The 22,151-nt window shown below is 34.7% G+C and overlaps 1 protein-coding gene and 1 long non-coding RNA gene across 5 annotated transcripts in view; one reads left to right on the forward strand and one right to left on the reverse strand.

Moving 5' to 3' along the window:
• Positions 1 to 1,241: 1,241 nt before the first annotated feature.
• LOC149769989 (uncharacterized) overlaps positions 1,242 to 22,151 on the forward strand; it is a 44,575-nt gene continuing 23,665 nt past the window's right edge. The window contains exon 1 of the long non-coding RNA XR_016418994.1: positions 1,242 to 2,322. This is a non-coding gene — a long non-coding RNA (uncharacterized LOC149769989). The remainder of the gene's footprint in view (positions 2,323 to 22,151) is intronic.
• LOC149769990 (organic cation transporter protein-like) overlaps positions 12,185 to 22,151 on the reverse strand; it is a 59,105-nt gene continuing 49,138 nt past the window's right edge. For 3 of the 4 annotated variants that reach the window (XM_089949568.1, XM_089949569.1, XM_089949566.1), the window contains exons 8-10: positions 19,921 to 20,102; positions 16,084 to 16,235; positions 12,185 to 13,085 (exon numbers count right to left, since the gene is read on the reverse strand). In XM_089949568.1, the coding sequence (XP_089805694.1) occupies positions 12,980 to 13,085; positions 16,084 to 16,235; positions 19,921 to 20,102 (440 nt within the window). In that variant the 3' untranslated portion in view covers positions 12,185 to 12,979. The remainder of the gene's footprint in view (positions 13,086 to 16,083; positions 16,236 to 19,920; positions 20,103 to 22,151) is intronic. The other variant, XM_089949567.1, reaches the window with a different exon arrangement.

Raw genomic sequence — 22,151 nt, forward strand, 5'->3', positions numbered from 1 at the left:
ACAATGCACTGTGCCCAAAGTAACGTACTGCTCTGCAGCACAAACATTTGTATGATTTTTTATGCAGCATTGCATACAGTAAGCGCACTGTAATTGAACCCGGTTACAGTTATTGATTAAAGGTTTTGGCGCGACCCACAAAATTGAATATAATAATTTTATCGTTTGCCCCCCATATTGCTTCCCTCCATAAGCACTGATACGTTTCATAAAATATATTTCTTCCCTCCCATATCTAATTGCCTGCTCGCTATAACGTTTATATAACTCTCTTGAGTACATTATCACTCGCTATAATGCTTATATAACTTTCTGGAGTACATTGTCACTAACTGTGATGTTTAAATAACTTTTTCGAGTACTTTATCACTCGCTATAACGTTATATAAGTTTCTGGAGTACATTATCACTCGCTATAACGTGTATATAACTCTCTGGAGTGCATTATCACTCGCTATTATTTTTATATAACTCTCCGAAGTACAGAGTACATTATCACTCGCTATAACATTTATATAACTTTCTGGAGTACATTATCGCTTGCTATAATGTTTTTAAAACATTCTGGAGTACGTTATCATTCGCTCTAATGTTTAGATAACTTTCTGAAGTATATTATCACTCTGGGATAAACATGCAGCTTCCTAAATTTTTGTTTTCAGCACCTTGTAAATAATAACCACAGATTTACATTCTGTCGTACAGGCTGATTCCCGGATAGCTCTGGCTCCCCATGCCCCCTATTTGGTAGGGGTTTAAAGTAAAGTCCTTACGGGGGTGGGTGGGTAAAAGAAATCTGTAAGTTTCATTGTACATCTACTTTTCTGCTTCTGCTGATACTATTACGTTTACTACTACTATTATTAATAATATTACTAGTATAACGACGACGACCACTACTACTATTGTGATTATTATTACTACTATAACGAAAATGACGACCACCACTACTACTGTTATTATTTTTACTAATACAACAACGACGATGACGACCACTACTAATACTATTAGATGTATAATATTATCATTGTATTTTTCGTGTTTTTTTTTTTTCTCCAATTTTTCTTACCTGAACTAATATTATCCTATTGAAAAAATCATCTTGAAGATAACTTGCGGAATAACCTTTCTCCGAAATTCTAAATTAGTTTTAAGAGGTGCAATCTCTCCCAAAGACGATGTCTACACATAGCCATGGAAAAATGTCTGAACTCTCTCGTTCTCATTATGTTTGCAGGAGGCAAGAAGAAGCGAATAAATAAAACAGAAAGAAATTACAGACAAAAGAGGGGACATAAAAACAAAGGAAAGAAAGGACGTGTCAACTGAATAGCTTGTATTTACCTCATACAGTTTACGTGTATATAAATCGAGCCCGTCTTACCACACCCTGGACACATTCTAATAATGGCTGTACTCAGCATGGCGCTGACTTTACACAAATGTTGCTGTAATTTTACTTTTGAAATGACAAGTTTGTTTTATTGCCACAGTATCACATGGAAACGACTTTGAAGAGTGCTAAGTGTTCATCTCAGATAGAATATGTACATTTTTCATTTATATTTCCTACCAGAAAAGTGTGGAAGTTGAACTCTTTTATCGTCTTCTGGAAAGACGTTAAAAGAGGAACTCTTGAATATTTTATTATCTCCGTGTCATGATGTGCCAGAACAATTGTATAAATATTATTTGGATTGTGAAGTTCTGCGTAGTTCTCTTATTTTACTTGAATATTCGCAAGGAAAACAGTCTTCTCTATTTGCTGCTAATGAAATGAGCAACGTTTTCAATATGAACGTGAAAAACAATACGATATAGCACTTTCGTTGCATCATCATTTCTACTATTATTTTCAAAATTATTTATTTCAATTAATTTCTTTGACTCTCCTCTGTCATTTGTAAAATTCAAGCACGTGACATTTAACACATTTACTTCTAAAATGAATCTCATATCCTCAAATGTACTTATAAGACACTCAGGCTCAAGAGTGTGTGTGTGTGTGTGTGTGTGTGTGTGTGTGTGTGTGTGTTGGGTTGTTAACGTAGCTTGAACAATATGAGTGATATCGCTACGATATCTACAAAGTGGCAGTTTATAGCGATGTCTAGCACTGGGACATTATGCCGCAGTCTTGTGGCATCATGTCCCGCCCAGTCACATTATCCTGAAACTAGGCCGACAATGTCCAAACACTAACATCTTAATGCTGAACGCCAAGCGAGGAAGCTGCTGATACCATTTTTTTTGTTTATAAAAAAATGTCTTTGGTATGACTCGACCGGGATTCGGACTCGCGACCTCCCGCATCCACTCAGGGTCAGGTCATATTACCTTTACATTGCACATTATTGTCACATCCATTTGACTGTCATAATTATACATTTTTCCACGTTGTTTCTATTAGGCATGTGTGTTTTTAAAACACGAGTAACTGATAGCGCCCATAATATTTAGTCAAATGACTATCAAATTACTTTCCTTTTCTCCAATATCCGGAATGCTAGGACCTTCCCTTAAAATGCGCCAGAACTGTGCCAGCAGATGTTGTTAAGGATATTAGCACTTCAGTGTGATGGTACAGAGTAAATAGTTATAAAATGCAATCAATGGGAGTAACCATTACGGTCGCCATCTTGAAAATGTGGCAATATCCTGTTTGGCTGTATGGAGTCAAGGGGAATTTTTTAAAATCTAAATTAATCTAACATTTCCCCCATCCGTTTTAATTTTAGTACAAAAACGGCACTATGGGTCCAAGGGGAAAGTTATTAGTAAAAAACATCCAAAGGTTCAATATTAGCATGGCACTATGAAGTCAAGTCATCGTCTCACTGAGAATTGCCTGCGCATCCTAACGAAAACGCCGTTTGAATGACCTGCATCCATAGGTACTGACCAGCACCAACGCCCTCTGTCAACGAAACAATCATTTTGACCAGCACCCACATCGAATAATCAACACCCATGCATACCAACTAATAATACTGTCCAACCAGCACAAAAACTAACCAATATACCGTCCTACTGACCAGCACTCACACCTACTGACCAGCAATATTCTTATTAATCAATTTACTGAGCAGCACCCACATCTACTGGGAAACACGTACACCCATCCCATATACCATTATCCACCCGCATCTACTGACCAACATACAGTCTTACTAACCGGCACTACATCTACTAACTAACACCCATGCTTACTAACCAATAGTTTTAGTGACCAGCATCTTCATTTATATAGCAGCACATACACTATCTGATCAAAAACACGTTTACAAACCAATACGCATTATTATTGACCAGCATCTAAAAACTAGAACATGCACTTACTAATCATCATTCACGCCTAATTGCCAACACAGTGTTTCATTTTGTTATCTGTATATATGTTGGATAGTAAACAATTTAAATGAGCTTGTATGCGCGTGTGGGTATTGGATGGTAAAAATATGTTTGTCCATCAATAGGATTGAACGACCCTCAACTATTCTCATTCATCATCTGTTTTGTTTGCAAGGGTAGGGTGTTGGATTGTAATTATTAGTGACCATCACACAAGTCATCTTTCCCATACTAGTTTTGTTTGTACGTGTGGATGTTGGATACTCAACGTGTGTATTTATTCAGTGTTAGTCCTATCCAGAAGGAGAAATGTAGTTAATATTACCAACTCCAAGAAAAATTCTGCATGTTTTTAATGTTTATTTTAAAAAAAGAAAAAGATTTTAAACGTTTAGAAACTGTAATTAACAGTTTGAAATTGTAAATTTATTTTACTTATACTTTACAATATGTAATTTTAACAAATTTTAATTTTTCCAGTTTAAATATTTGCATTTTGTAATTTGAAATTTTTCCCATTTTTTCAATCTGCTAAATTCGGTATAATTTGTTTGCATGTTTCTAAAATTTATTTGAATTTTTCTATTACTTTTGTTTTGCTTCTAATTGTAATACCTCTGGCAGGTATATGGAGGAAATAACAATGATATGCATCCATGGGCGGGCAGGTAAGAGAAATAAGAGAAATAGCAAAGCTCCTTGGGTTCAGAGGATTTAATCAGACGAAGTGATGACAAAGAAAAAGAATCACTGGAAGTATATATATATATATATATATATATATATATATATATATATATATATATATATATATATATATATATATATATATATATATATAAACCAATCACACTAACAAACCTCAAAATGACAAGGTGCAGAATTATTATAAAACTATCACAATGAAATTCCAAAAACTATCAAGCACCATGTATTATTCTGATGTACAATACTTCCATCAGTAAGACTGTGTGTTAGGCAGTAGGTGTGAATGCTGGTCAGTATATATTGGTATCGGTTAATTGATGTAGGTCTTGGATAGTTGGACAGTGACTTGACAGCATAGTGCCATAATAATGTTTAAACTAGGTTTAACATTAACTTTCCTCTTGACCCCATATTGTAATTTTGTACCCAAAACAAAACAAATGTGTATATATATATATATATATATATATATATATATATATATATATATATATATATATATATATATATGGTCAAGAGAAAATGCACCCTGTAGTGCAATACTTTCAGGATGGTGGCCATAATGTTAATTCATATTAACCGTCTAAGCCATTTTAGACCCCCTAGAGCCACACTTTAGTAATGGTGTTCCAGTACTCAGAATTAAATGTCATTTCTTTTTGCCCATGCAGTGTCTCTTTTCTGTATGATTAAACATAATTCCCCTTTCCGATATTAAATTGCTAGATGAGAAGAATGGATGACATATCCGGTGTTTCATTGTGTTATATCTATATTGTGTGCTTAACTTTTGTTCGTGATTGTAGATTGTACTTTAAGATATGTGTGCTTTTAATATTTTCAAAGTACTTTAACAATTTTTCAGTCATATCGCTATGATGTCTGCAGTGTGGCAGTTTATAGTGATGTCTAGCATTGGGCATCATGCCACTGACTTGTAGCATGATGTTCCACCCAGTCACAGTATCCTGACACCAGGCTGACCAGTCCTAACACTAACCTCTTTATGCCAAGCGCCTAGCAAGGCAGATGTTAGTACCATTTTTAAAAGTCTTTGGTATGACTTGGCCGGGGTGCGAACCCACAAACTCTCGCATCTGAGGTGGATGCTCTAAACAGTTGGACACTGGAATGAAGATAATAGTAATTTCTAAAGATGTTGATATTACTTTTGAGTTTAAAAGATGAAAGAAGCAAACTTGTTTACAATTTGATGGAATTTTCAAATTACAAATGATCCATTTTCCAGAACAATCTGTTGTATCAGGTAACAGTTTGCATAAAAATAGAGGTTCTGTAAACAAGGTCTTCATTCCCATTTCATACCAGTTTTTGGAAATCTATGATCCAGAGTTAGCTGTTGTTTTTCTGATTAAATGTTTGAGGAATTACTTATATAAATTATTCAATGGAATTACGACATTTAAACCAAAACACTACTTTAGCATTACTGAGAATTCATTCAAAGACATTTTTGATTATATCATTGTGTTTATATCAGTATGTTTTAGACTTGGAATTCATCTGGAAGATTCTATATTTTTTGACTTGTGATATGACATTTAGAATTATTAGAGATTTAATGCACAATACTGTAGAAGCTTATTTGGAATTTTCACCTTTAAATGTTTCACTTTGTATTCTAGGGAAATTAAATGTTAATTTTACTTCAATTGTTGGTTTCACTTCTTTCTGCTGTATAGCTTGAGACCCGCGAGTCATAACAACTGGAGAAAAAAAGAACTTATTTTCTTTAAGATTAATAATCTTCCTTTGTCCAAACATCCATCCCAACATCTGTCCATTTGTTTCTCCAGTACTAAATTTCCTCCCAAACTGCTGGATACTGGACTAAACTTCTGGTTGATAGTGATGGGTTCTTGTCATCACCAAGTGACATAAAATGGGTAGTATCATCTGATATAGCATGTCATTTGATACAGCATATCATTTGATACAGCAGCAATTTACAGAAATCCAAAGTCTCATTTAAATAAAGGGGGGGGGTTAAAACCTATGATCAGTGAGATGGTTTTCCCAACAAGACAGCAGGACAAATAATTGAGGAGGTAAAAAAAAGAAGACAAAATTAGCAAAATTATGGAAGTACCGCAGAAGAACCCCAATGAAGTTTCTGCTGTACAAGTTTGAGGTGTATGGTGGGGGTTATGAACTTGGCGATGAGCAGAAGTAGTTGTTTTTGTTGTTATGGGTTTAGCACCATTTTTCCACAAACGATAGTGAGCAGAGGTAGGAAAAACACCTTTTTTCAAATTTTCTGTAGACATGCAACAGCTGATACAATCATTGATATCACCAAAATAGAAACTGTTACACCTTTCTCTTTGAATCACCTTCTCAATCTTTTGCCTTTAGGTAATTTTTCATATACATTTAAACTGATATTTCAATAGTTTTTCTCCAAATATTTCTTTTCAGTTATACAATACAGCCAACTATTGTCTTAAATACTTTCCAAACAGTTCTTCCCTTCCAGCTGTATGCTTGGTTCCTTTTTCAATCAATCTCTTTCTTAATGGACTCCATTTCTTTGTCATACTATTACATGTGTAATTTTACATAGGTACTCAAGTTTCAACAAAAATAAATTTTCTACAGCATTTACATAACTGTAGAATTCTCTTTCGTATTGTGTGATGAATAACCTTATCACTGATAGTAGTTCTCCACTTTGAAGTTCTTCACAGCAATCCAAAATATTTTCATCTTCAAGTATTTGGTGATCATTTGTGTTTATTATGGGCATCCTCAATACTGTCTGGGACTTATATTCATCGTCTATTGTGGGCATCTAAATACTATCTGAAACTTGTATTCATTGTCTATTGTGGGCATCTAAATACCATCTGGAATTGGTACCCATTGTCTATTGTGGCATCTAAATACCATCTGGAATTTTATTCATTGTCTATTGTGGCATCTACATACCATCTGGAATTGTATTCATTGTCTATTGTGGCATCTAAATACCATCTGGAACATGCATTCATCATCTATTGTGGCATCTAAATACCATCTGGAACATGTATTTATTGTCTACTATAGGCATCTAAATACCATCTGGAATTTGTATTGTCTACTGTGGCATCTAAATAACATCTGGAACATGTGTATTCATTGTCTATTGTGGGCATCTAAATACTATCTGAAACTTGTATTCATTGTCTATTGTGGGCATCTAAAATACCATCTGGAATTGGTACCCATTGTCTATTGTGGCATCTAAATACCATCTGGAACATGTATATTCATTGTCTATTGTGGGCATCTAAATACCATCTGGAACATGTATTCATTGTCTACTATAGGCATCTAAACACCATCTGGAATTTGTATTGTCTACTGTGGCATCTAAATAACATCTGGAACATGTGTATTCATGGTCTATTGTGGGCATCTAAATACCATCTGGAATTGTATTCATTGTCTATTGTGGCATCTAAATACCATCTGGGACATGTATTTATTGTCTACTATAGGCATCTAAATACCATCTGGAATTTGTATTGTCTACTGTGGCATCTAAATACCATCTGGAACATGTATATTCATTGTCTATTGTGGGCATCTAAATACCATCTGGAACATGTATTCATTGTCTACTATAGGCATCTAAACACCATCTGGAATTTGTATTGTCTACTGTGGCATCTAAATAACATCTGGAACATGTGTATTCATGGTCTATTGTGGGCATCTAAATACCATCTGGAATTGTATTCATTGTCTATTGTGGCATCTAAATACCATCTGGAACATGTATTTATTGTCTACTATAGGCATCTAAATACCATCTGGAATTTGTATTGTCTACTGTGGCATCTAAATACCATCTGGAACATGTATATTCATTGTCTATTGTGGGCATCTAAATACCATCTGGAACATGTATTCATTGTCTACTATAGGCATCTAAATACCATCTGGAATTTGTATCGTCTACTGTGGCATCTAAATAACATCTGGAACATGTGTATTCATGGTCTATTGTGGGCATCTAAATACCATCTGGAATTGTATTCATTATCTATTGTGGCATCTAAATACCATCTGGAATTGTATTCATGGTCTATTGTGGCATCTAAATAACCATCTGGAATTTTATTCATTATCTATTGTGGCATCTAAATACCATCTGCAACATGTATTCATTGTTTATTGTGGCATTTAAATACTGTCTGGAATTTGTATTCATCGTCTATTGTGGTATCTAAATACCATCTGGAATTTGATTCATTGTCTATTGTGGCATCTAAAAAACCATCTGGAATTTTATTCGTCTATTGTGGCATCTAAATACCATCTGGAACATGTATTCGTTGGATATTGTGAGCATCTAAATACCATCTGCAACATGTATTCATTGTCTATTGTGGCATCTAAATACCATCTGGAACATGTATTCATTGTCTATTGTGGGCATCTAAATACCATCTGGAACATGTATTCATTGTCTACTATAGGCATCTAAACACCATCTGGAATTTGTATTGTCTACTGTGGCATCTAAATACCATCTGGAACATGTATTCATTGTCTATTGTGGGCATCTAAATACCATCTGGAACATGTATTCATTGTCTATTGTGACATCTAAATACCATCTGGAACATGTATTCATTGCCTATTGTGGGCATCTAAATACCATCTGGAACATGTATTCATTGTCTATTGTGGCATTTAAATACTGTGTGGAATTTGTATTCATCGTCTATTGTGGCATCTAAAAAACCATCTGGAATTTTATTCGTCTATTGTGGCATCTAAATACCATCTGGAACATGTATTCATTGTCTATTGTGGGCATCTAAATACCATCTGCAACATGTATTCATTGTCTATTGTGGCATCTAAATACCATCTGGAACATGTTTTCATGGTCTGATGGAAGCTTTTGGTCCAAATGGATATATTTTTGTCATGTTTCTTCAGCTCATGCTAACACTGAACATTCTGCTTTATTGGACACATGAAACACCATTTTACCATAACTAAGGATACCTTAAATGAGGGTGCTGGGTCAATGAATTTACAAAATGAGAGTCTCCTAATTAAGGGTGCTGGGTTAATGCATTTACAAGGCCAACAATTTTACCATGGTAGAAAGAAAAAGATATCCAACACAATATTAGGATGGCATATCATTTATTATTGATGTCTAATGTTTCAACATGAAAAATAAGTATAAAATAATAATAGTTGTATGAAAATTTATAGAATTTAAAAAAAATAACAGTCAATATAAGTTGTAAAAGATGAGCAAGACCAGCTAAATCTGGTGTCTTAAAAAACGTGTCTCTTTAAGCAAGCTACAAATGTCTATTTGGCAGACAATAAAATTGTGTTGTAAAATATTACTGTTCTTATTATGCCTTCATGTATTAACACCCTTCATGTATTAACACTCTTCATGTATTAACATCCTTACTGAAGTAAAATGTCGATCTGTACGAGTCCCTGTCCTGTATTTGAAATGTTATCACAAAGCTGTATAGTATAAATGCATGTAACAGTCTGATCTGATTCAGGTATGAATATAACTCGCCCTGTGTTACATTCATAACCGTGAAGAACCCTGACTTGAACTAGTTCAGGTATGATTGTAACCCATCTGTATTGCATTCATAACTGGGAAGAAAACCTCTTAGTTCTGCAAACAAATCTAACATGAATAAGTTTATACAAGTCAATTAGTTTGTACAGTGCTGAATAAGTTTGTGAAGCACTGAATGTTCACTCTAACTAATGCAAATTTATCAATGTATTCAACTATTATGAAAGTGATGTACAAGAACCAGTGCACAGATCTGTGAGCATTGTTGACCCTGGTAGGGATTTATAGCACTGTATTCTCCAATACATTGATTAATGGCATCACATTATTTTCATTCATTATGACTGAACTAGTAAGAGCTGGAAGGTGAAACTTTAACACACTTCTATTTATACACTGTACATCCAAGACGCTGATCTACAATGCCTAACAAGCCATGTGGTGGATGCATGTTTAAGTGGCTTAGACAACAACAGATATGGTTCATAAATTTCAAAGTTCTCACATTTAATCTTGTTCACTATGGCAAAGTTTGTGACTAGGGGAGTGTGGAAGGACATGACTAAACATTCTAGAGTAATGATCTCATGACCCACTTTAGACAGAACCTCAGCTAACGGTGCACAAATTGCAAAATATAAAGATGACACTCTACTTTTTTTCCCCACTAAATGCAACTTTGTCAAAATTCATTTGTCAACTCCCAACTCAAAAGTTTAGTTAATGAGTGAAACAAACTAGGCCATATATCAAACATGTCGAGTTTCAAAATTAAGCTCTGTATTCCAGCCACGCACTTGCAGCTTTGATTTACAAGATTCAAACAAAGAAATGATGGTCCACTTTCTTGCAAATCCCCTAAAAGCACAATCAACAAACAAATATAGACAATGTTGGACTTTAGACCTTGCTGCAGTCAATGTCTGTCGACATGTCATAAACTTTGCCACAAACCTTACATGAGATAAATAACATTATTACATTTACTGTTTGTAGCACTTACAATAATTACTCATAGTAGTAGTTTTCATCTGTAAAGATATTTTGCATTGCAAAAGACAATATATCATATCTTTTTTTCAATCAGATCTAAATATAATACATCTTTCCTGAACCAGACTCCGTTAGAACCAAAGTTTTGTGCTACTCATAACTAGAGAGTTATATAAACATTTCATTAACATTAGAACAGAGTCATTAAGACACTGGACAGCCTGTAGAGAGCTCAGTTACAGATGGCTGGACAGGGCAATTTTCACAGATATAAATAACACTAAAAAGAAATAAGTCAACAATATGCTCACGTCTGACATGCATCTAGATATACTGATAGTTTTTACTAGTTCAGGACTATATGTAAGGCAGATATAAATATTTAAGATCACTTTTGTGTAAAAGTAATAATCCAACTAGAGTCCCATGAAGAAAGTGATGTTCTACTGTTCTAAAATAATGTCCAGAAATTAAAGATAAGATCATTCCTTCATTTTTAACTGCTAAGTTGTGAAACCATCTCTGATAATCATGACTGACAAAAAATTTAAATTTGCCGATGTAGCAGCCATAATGTGAGATCAGCAGCATGCTCATTTCGGACCTAAATCTTGTTGTTCTACATATATCAAGCAATTCAAAATTAGAATTGATGAAGAAAAGGTTAAAAGTATGTAAAGCAATGTCTAAGAATTCTAAAAGTAGTTACAGGCCTTAATGGAAGACATCAATTTTAGATTTTTCTGGTAATACTGCCAACAGGTGAATATTCAAAGCCATAAAATGTTCATTTTATAATGTTAATACTGTACAGACCTGAGAAATGCACTGATAACACAGTCTAATCCAACAGACCTGGTAACAGTCTAGCCCAACATACCTGATAACAGTTTAGTCCAGCTGACCTGATAACACAAACAAATCCAACAGATCTGATAACACAATCTAGCCCAACAGACCTGATAAGTCTAGTCTGACAGATCTGACTTCCATTCATCAGATAATGTTTGGTGTGATGTCAATACATGGACCATTTATTAAAGTTTCAAATGAAACTTTAGAATCAGATCTATATGACATATTTAAATATTTGTGGTTTCCATTTAAATAGATGATAACTTCTCACAGAATACTCTAACTGTAATTTCTCACTGAACACTCTAACAGAATGATTTTTCACAGAACACTCTAACAGTGATTTCTCACAGAACACTAACAGTGTAACTTCTAACAGAACACTCTAACAGTGTAATTTTACCATAGAACACTCTGACATTGTATTTTCTCATAGAACACTAACAGCATTAACTTCTCACAGAATACTCAAACAACGTAAATTCTCAAAGAACTCTAACAGTGTAATTTCTCATTGAAAATAATATTTTTTCATCTATTTAAAAAAAAAATTAACAGCAAATTGATTGCCTCATGACACTTAATATAAGCCTTAAGTTTTCATTTTGCAACAATTTACCGACTAAGTAAAGCAAACTTAAAAATAATAGGATACTGAAGTCATTATTGCCTGCACACACCATACAATCTGATGTATATTACTGGAAAATTAACGTTGACCCCAATATGTTCTAACAGCTACAACTAACACACATGGGCAAACTTTGACAAAATTCTCAGAGAAAATTACTAAATCATGCATAATATTTTGCCACATCTTGCAAGCTGATATATGGAAAATATTACACACAGAGATGCAAATTCCTACAAATGTCAAAAAAGAAATGTGTTCTGAAAATTTTTAATCAAAACATAAAAATGCAAATTATTCAAATTTGTATCAAACAATGTATTTAAAGTATTTATCCTTACTACTTAAGTGATTTTTTTGGCTTCCAAGAGCCTTTCATAGCCACCATATTCCACATAGAAGTTCACAGAGAAAAAACTACAAAAGTATGATATGTATCATGATGTTAAAGCCCTATGTATTCTGTTTGGAATTTCTGTAGCATGTTTAGTCATCAAAGTAAAATTCTCACTGGTTGACGTTTTCTTCAACTTTCTCAGCAATAAGCTGATTGGATTTTTGCTTTTTTGATATAAGTGCTTATGTTTTCACAAATGAACTACAATCAAAATTCACTGATATCTGATTTGAATGACCTCTTGTATCAGCAACCACCTGTCATTTACAACCAAAATTAGTGTGCATGACTGATTTACTATATAAATGCAGTTATTAGCAGCCAACTGCTAAATGCAAGAAACAAGCACAATTTTGGAGTTAAATATGCAGAGATGCTACTACAATTGTATTTAAAGAGAGAGCAGAAAAAAGGCATGGGAAATGGTCATAGTTTAATATTTATCTAACACTTAAATATCCATCTAGCATTATCTAAATGCTGTTTCCTGAAGCCTGTTTTCATTAGAATTTGAGTTAAGCATTGACAGCTGGTCCTCTTGTTCATCTTCAAAATCTCTTTTTGCCTTTGATTTCCTGATTAAAGAAACGAGTATAAATTTCAAATTTGTGAAAGTACAAGCTTCCTACTCTGAGCAGAATATATATATATATATATATATATATATATATATATATATATATATATATATATATATATATACACACACACACACATATACATAAATATATGAGATCCCTGCAAGTACTGAGTAATAATAACTATAGCCAATAAAACTTATTAAAATTTTCTTAATTGGCTTAAATGTAGTATTGTCACAGCTAATAACAAGAATCCCTCCTTTTTTAAACCTGAACCTCAATTAGTCTTATCTGGACCCATTATACAAGAGACAAATGGTCCAGGAGTAAATTTTAAAAGGTCTAAAGAGAACTCTGATACATACTGAAATAAAGAAGGGTATTTTGTTATAAAGGTTCTTTTTGAATAGATATTTAAACAAGGCCTAGAGCCAACATGTGAAACCCTCAACTGAAGTAAAATTTGTGACCTTAACATCAAGGTCAACAGAGTGAAAATGCATGTCACTGAATAGTCTTAGCCACAGAATCATTCACCCAATGTATAAATAAAATCCATCATGGGGTCAAGGAAATATAAGCAAATGAAAAAACTTGACCCCAAAACATTAACACAATGTTTCTGTGACTAGACCAAGGACCCCAAAGTGACAGGATATTTCAATACCGGATGTAAGATCAGCACCATATTCACTGAAGGCAAACCAGATACCATTAGAAATCTTTTAGTAAAAAAATATCATGCAAAATTTGGAAAATTAGTGACCAGATATTCAATGTGTTCACTGTGGCATCAATACTGGATGTCTGTGTTGTATCATTTTCATGTAAGAAAAACTAGATATCATAAGAAAGTCTTTTGGTAAAAACCCTATGTTGATAACCTATCAATTCGGTAAGAGTAGCAATAACAAGATTTTCAGATCGGTACCATTTTCATTCATAACCAACACCACAAGAAGTCATCTGGTGAAAGCCCCATGTCTAAATGAATTTCCATTTAGGAGGAGTAGTGAGAAAATTTTCAAGATAGCTGCCATGGTGACCATATCTGAGTTCAAATTGGCACCGTTTGCATGCAGAAGCAACTAGATATAATTATTCTGGCGACAACCTCAGTATGGTGTTCCTGTTAGGAGATGTAGCAATAAAAACATGTTCACTATGGCTGCCATGCTGGCCTGGAGGTCATATTGGCACTTTCATTTAGTACCTACTAGACACCACAAGTATGCCTTCCTTTGAAAACCCAACATATGACTTTCTATCAAGGAGGATATAATTTTCAATAAGTCTGCTGTGGTGGTCATATTGGATGTCAGATCAGCACCAATTTCATTTAAAACCAACAAGATCATGGTTAAAAGCCCATGCTGACATAACTTTCTGTTCAAGAATAGCTACAACAACATGAACTTCAAGATGGCTTCCATGATGGTCATATTGGATGTCATATTGGTCCCATTTTCATTTAGGACCAACAATATATTGTATGAAGTTCTCTAGCGAAGACCCTGGTGATATGACCATCCATTCAAGAGGAGTAGAGATACCAAGAATTTTAAAAGAAAGTATTCAGGTTTCAAGACCATACTGATATGACTTTATATTCCAGTGCAGTAATAACAAGATTTCAAGATGGTTGTCATGACCACCATATTGCTAGTCAGATCAGCACCATTCTCATTTAGAACCAAGCAAACATCATATGAAATCTTTTAGAGAAAATTCAATGTTGATATAACCATCCATTCAAGATGACTGCCACATACTGGATATCTAGGCAGGACTTTTTAATATCAGACCAAATCGACCTTGAGATGAATGTGTCAAGTTTCATGGTAGTCCTCCAAGTAGTTTAGGAAGATGACTGCCACATACTGGATATCTAGGCAGGACTTTTTAATATCAGACCAAATCGACCTTGAGATGAATGTGTCAAGTTTCATGGTAGTCCTCCAAGTAGTTTAGGAAGATGACTGCCACATACTGGATATCTAGGCAGGACTTTTTAATATCAGACCAAATCGACCTTGAGATGAATGTGTCAAGTTTCATGGTAGTCCTCCAAGTAGTTTAGGAAGATGACTGCCACATACTGGATATCTAGGCAGGACTTTTTAATATCAGACCAAATTGACCTTGAGATGAATGTGTCAAGTTTCATGGTAGTCCTCCAAGTAGTTTAGGAAGATGACTGCCACATACTGGATATCTAGGCAGGACTTTTTAATATCAGACCAAATCGACCTTGAGATGAATGTGTCAAGTTTCATGGTAGTCCTCCAAGTAGTTTAGGAAGATGACTGCCACATACTGGATATCTAGGCAGGACTTTTTAATATCAGACCAAACTGACCTTGAGATGAATGTGTCAAGTTTCATGGTAGTCCTCCAAGTAGTTTAGGAAGATGACTGCCACATACTGGATATCTAGGCAGGACTTTTTAATATCAGACCAAATCGACCTTGAGATGAATGTGTCAAGTTTCATGGTAGTCCTCCAAGTAGTTTAGGAAGATGACTGCCACATACTGGATATCTAGGCAGGACTTTTTAATATCAGACCAAATCGACCTTGAGATGAATGTGTCAAGTTTCATGGTAGTCCTCCAAGTAGTTTAGGAAAAGTAGCAATAACAAACTTGTGCAAGTGGATGGATGAACACTGGATGATGGACAACATGTGATGGATGACAGAGAACAAACCATCTCATAAGCTTTTCCAGTCAATGAAAAGTACAGCTAAAAAAAACAAGCTAAAATTGCAGGTATTTATGAATGTTTCAATCTCTGGTCTGATGACAATTTCCTAACATTACTGACAGACAAAGAACTAATTTACTGTTTCTATTATAAAAGAACCTTACCAACTGACATAATTGTTTTAGATAAATTAACAAAAATATGAAATTAAGATTAAGATGTTTCTGAGTATCTGAATGGATGGATAAAGGTATATTATTAACTGTTATTTAGATACAAAACAAACCTTCCAATTTCTTTGGCATCTTTGAGGTTTTCAGGAAGTTTGGTGTTTGCAGTTTCTGGAAGGAATAATGCCAATAACCCAGCGCCAACTGCAGATCCCCCAAAAATGATGAGTGGTAACGTTTTTCCAAAGTCACCTTCAACAACATTGGACTGGAAAATTTACATCATAATTATTTAAGTTACATTTAAATTGTATCAGTATGGCAACAGTGTCCATGTGTGCTCACTTTTCTTAAATTTAAGGAACCGATAAAAAACATGTGATGAATCAAAATACAGTCTATAAGCTGAGTGTTCGTTCTTCTAACATCATATGAATACAATCTACAAGCTGACTGGTAGTTCTTCTTGCATCCTACAAATATAATCTACAAGCTGATTGGTAGTTCTTCTTGCATCCTACAAATATAATCTACAAGCTGATTGGTAGTTCTTCTAACATCGTATGAATACAATCTGCAAGCTGATTGGTAGTTCTTCTAACACCGTATGAATACAATCTACAAGCTGATTGGTAGTTCTTCTAACATCCTACAAATACAAGCTACAAGCTGACTGGTAGTTCTCCTAGCATCGTATGAATACAATCTACAAGCTGATTGGTAGTTCATCTTATGAATACAAGCTACAAGCCGATTGGTAGTTCTCCTAGCATCATATGAATACAAGCTACAAGCCGATTGGTAGTTCTTCTAGCATCGTATGAATACAATCTACAAGCTGATTGGTACTTCTTCAACCATCTTATGAATACAATCTACAAGCTGACTGGTAGTTCTCATATGATCCTATGAATACATCACAATTACCAGGTTATTCTCCAACTCTAAGTAAAACAACACAACATGTAATTTTGAGAAGGAAAAAACCCAACAAAATGTATTGAATCTCTAGAGCTACCATGAAACCCGGACATACAATTCATGAACAGCCTTTTCACCATTGATGCTTGTCAGGCCTGAAAAAATTTGGCTGGTGCTGAAGTCGTATCCCTACTTAATTATCTTTGTGAACACACACACACACACACATACACACACACAGACACAAGCAAACCTAAATCTCAGAGAATTTAACCCTGGAGCTACTGTGAGCACTTGCTTTATCCAGGCAAGTTTGACTCCATAACATAAATCAGAAAAGAACTATAGAACATCCTGTAGTTATCATGATCACTGTCATATGCAGACTATCAAAAATCTTTATTTAAAAAAAATGTGAATACTGTTCCAGAAATACATTAGTTATTGTTCCCTAGAGTTAGCCTTGTTCAGGCAACCTTTTACAACAAATCTCATTGAGACAAATTTCACCCTTTTTGTTCCTTCCTCTAACAGCTATGTTAGAATGAATATAATATCCAAAACACTTGCTTACATGCTCTGCTGCTTGAATTCTATTGGCTGAATACACTCAGCTTTGATTGGTTGATATAGTCTTATTGACTATCAGTAAACAACAGTTTCAATCCCTTTCTGACAATCACTTGTTGTAGCAATATCTATTTCACTAAAAATCATTACAAGAGACCATCCATAAAAAAAACACTCAAATGGACTATTTAGGACATGGTGAAAACCCAATCATGAAGATCATCTCTTCATTGGGAGGAGTGATACCGATTTTTAAGACAGTCATCATGGCAACTTACTGGATAAAGTAGCACAATTTTCATCTAGGACCAGCTAGATATCATAAGAAGTCTCTCAGTGAAACAAGACAAGAAATGTAGTTCCTTGATCTCACGTGGTTACAAGTACTGCTAATCAGATTCAAGATCTCTCATTTACAGAGATTATAGTTGATGTTTTTTCTTCAAAAACCTATCCAGAAAATGATCTTGTTCAGTGACAACAAGCTCAGCCTATCAGATGCCAAATCACCTTATTAATATGTGTGGATCCTGTTCACTTTCAATACTGTTAGAGACCTGGATCATGATTATGGCTTCCACTGTGGTAAATAGACCTTCCACTGTGGTAATTAGACCAGCCATGTCATTTTCAATATCATCTCTATAATATGTATGGATCATGCTCATTATCAAAACTGTCCTACATCTTAATGATGTAAACATGTATTACAAATTTTCTCATACTCTCTTCAGAAATATGACCTCTAGAGTGGTAACAAGGTCAGCCAATCTGATGTAAGAATACCTCATTAAAATCTGACCTCTAGAGTGGTCACAAGGTCAGCCAATCTGATATAAGAATACCTCATTAAAATCTGACCTAAGAGTGCAAGGAATAAGCTGGAAAGGGTGAACTCATACTTTGGGTTCTAGAATGGTGGTGGTGCTTGGTCCAAAAAATTACAGGCTCATATAAATCGTACCTGTAACACCTGGACATGTCATTCCTTTTTCCTTTGCATATATCTGGTTATCTATTGAAATTAAAATTGAAATCTTCATGTGAACCACCCTGTAGCTGTACAAGCATCATTCTGTTGAAATTTCACATACACCACCCTGTATCTGTACTGGCATCATTCTTTTGAAATTTTTGCATTAACCATCCTCTTCCTGACTGCAGTGGGAATGTAAGTCTGACTGCAGTGTGTGAATGTAAGTCTGACTGCAGTGTGAATGTAAGTCTGACTGCAGTGTGTGAATGTAAGTCTGACTGCAGTGTGAATGTAAGTCTGTGCCAAGAAACCCATCTCACAATCTTAAGTCTGGATAGGCATATGCATGGCTAGCTTTAACAAGAACATGACCTCTAAAATTTGCTTCAACTAGCCAACTTCAATCCTGAGAAACTTCATTTCCTTCCATTTGATTAGAAGTCCTCAGATAGGAATATGAAGTGCTAACAGTCTCCAAGTTATCAATGACATATTCTGTACCCTGATCCCAAGCCAGAAGTCCTGGAACTTTAAATAATCCTTTATCAACTTACAACTGGCTATTGTCTTAAGAACACTTGAATCAAACTCATCCAAGATCTTATTGGCTGAAGCAAATATTCTCAGTCTGATCAAAACTGGATATAAAAAATACCACCCCTAAGTGGTTGCAAACTCAGCAAATCAAATGTAAGATCATCTAATTAGTGTTTGTGGATCTCACTCATTATCAAACTCATCTGAAATCTTAATGATATAACATACATTCCAACTTTGATCAAAATCTGATCAGAAATATGGCTTTCATTGTTTTAACACTCAGCCAATCATACACTGGATCACCTCAATAGAATGCATGGATCACCTCAATATTATGCATGGATCACCTCAACAGAATGTATGGATCACCTCAATAGTATGAATGGATCACCTCAACAGAATGCATGGATCACCTCAATAGTATGCATGGATCACCTCAATAGTATGCATGTATCACCTCAACAGAATGCATTGATCACCTCAATAGTATGCATGGATCACCTCAATAGGATGCATGGATCATGTTCATTATCAAACTCATCAAAGATCTTAATGATATAAGCAAATATTCCAAGTCTGATCAAAACTGGATCAGAAATATGGTCTCCAGTGGTAACAAGGCTGGTAAATCAGATGCAATATCATCTCATTAATGTGCTTATATCTCACTTACTATCAAACTCATCCAAGGTTGGGGTTATATTAAACTATATCCCAAGCTGCATTGATACTGGATCAGAAATATTTATTCCTGAATAATAGAATGCAATTTTTTGACATATGCAGGGCTGTACCATAAGCTCACATGGCACTATGGACAGGTGAGCCAAACATTTTTCATAAAGTTTTCAGTTAATGTTAATAGGATACTTGTAAACTGGATTGCTTGCAATGAGTTAATTAGTGCATGTGTCTGAGGTGAAGTGGGGAAGAGACAGTGTCTTACCAATTCAGCTATGTAGGGAGCAATCAAAGCTCCAATTCTGGCAAACATGGAGCTAGCACCCAGGGCTGAGTTTCGAATCACTGTGGGATATAATTCTGAAGTAAAGATATAGATTGTTGCAAATGCTGCTGCTGCTCCAAATCTTCCAATCACAGCTAGTGTAGTTGTTAACCACTGCAGGCCTTTTAAAAACAGAACAAATGAAATTTATGAATATACCTTTTTTATAAAAACATTTATAAAAGTCTGACATAAAAACCTTAAACACTACACCACAAGTGTGACATGCTGATACAGTTACAATTTAATAATCATAAATGACATTCATTAGACTCAGTACTATGAATTCACTATTATTTTGTGAAGTCTTTACTAGACACCACAACTAATAGTACATTACATGCCTGTAAAATGTTTAAGTATCTAGATAAGCATTAGTAGTCAATGGATGATTCAGGTTACCACAGATCAATGTGTCTCAATCAGCTTGACCTTACTGTACAGAAACTTTAATTTTCTTAAGACTTACTATAAGCATAACCTTTGACCATTAGTCACCCAAACCTAAGCCTTCCAGCAAGTTTGGTCAAGAACTCACTGTGCAAAATGCACTTTATTTAAGTCACAATGACTTGAATCTTTGGCTCCCAAATCATTAAGCCTCTTTCTTACATGAAGTGGAAGACTCCATAAAATTATTGTCAAGGTATGTGGTCTAGAAACTCAAGTTACTATACAAAAAACATTCATCTTAACTAACCTTTAGGCCACAAAATCAACAGGTCTCTTCCATGCATTATGTACAAGTCACCACAAACTTTAGTCAAGGTATATAGGTACATGAATCGAAACGTCTGTGCAGAAACAATTTATCATTTTGGGCCACAGTGGCTTGGATATTCTGATCCCCAAATCATGGACTTCTACACTGCCAGAAAGTGCAAGCTATCCACAAAGTGTTTGTCCTGGTCTGTGATGTAGAACTAACATTATTGTGTTGAAACCATGTTTCATCCATCTTTTTTTGTGAGAATGACCACTGACCCTTGGACATTCTTTCTTAACAAAATGCAACCCATCCACAAAGTTTGGTTCAGGTCTGTCATGCAAAACTGATTTTATTGTGCAGAAATCATTTTCTTGTTTCAGTCACAGTGACCCTGACCAATGACCCCTTAACTGAACTTGATAGTCTTCTGCCTTACTTCAAAATGCAATCTATTTACAAAGTATGGTACTGGTAGATGGTGGCAAACTCCAGCTGTATTGTCTAAAATATAGATGGTTATAATGGTCTATATAATTCAATACACCCTGGCTTGGGGCTCATAAATATAGAGGGCTATAATGGTCTAAATAATTCAATACACCCTGGCTTGGGGCTCATAAATATAGAGGGCTATAATGGTCTATATAATTCAATACACCCTGGCTTGGGGCTCATAAATATAGAGAGTTATAATGGTCTATATACTTCAATACACCCTGGCTTGGGGCTCATGTGTAAATATTTCATCAGATATTTAGTTGTAAACACAGGAATCCTCCCACCAACAACAGTACTCTCGGTGTAGCTAAGAATGTACAAACTGATATAGAAGAAAATACCAGAAACACTGAAACTTTAAATCAGGTCAAAGTGACCTACTTTTGTATGGTCAAGTTCATGAGATTCATCTGCACACCAATTTTCTGCATGATTGTAAAACTGGATCCAAGATAATGAAGGTGTCATGAACATACAGACAAAAATACAAAAGTCTTTCAAGATTGGAAGTAAGGTTACAGTGACCTATTTTTGCTATCACTGAGTTGCTATCCTTGAGATGCCTCCACATACCAAGTTTCATACATGTTGGTGAAACAGTGTCCAAAATATTGAAAGTGTAGGACAGGAATAGCTGAAAACACAAGTCACTCGTGCATGAAAAGCAAATCAAATGAACTAGCTTTGATGTGCTAGAATTTCTTACTTTGGCATGCAGCACAATGTTTTCTTAAATGCGTACTGGAGAAATACGGTCTATAAATATTAAAGAAGAAATTACTAAAAATGAAAAAAGTCACACAAATGTGACTATACAACCAGATGAGCTACAAATGAGAAAGTTACCTGATGTTTTGTTATTCTTATTTTCTTTAAAATTGATGAATTCCAAACGATTATATATACTATTAACCTCTGCTCTGTTTTGATTATCTCTTCAAACACTGATGGTATTCTTTGTTCA

The sequence above is a fragment of the Sinohyriopsis cumingii genome, unplaced genomic scaffold, assembly GCF_028554795.1.
Source record: "Sinohyriopsis cumingii isolate HCF-2022 unplaced genomic scaffold, ASM2855479v2 utg002887l, whole genome shotgun sequence".
Taxonomy (NCBI): Eukaryota; Metazoa; Mollusca; class Bivalvia; order Unionida; family Unionidae; genus Sinohyriopsis; species Sinohyriopsis cumingii.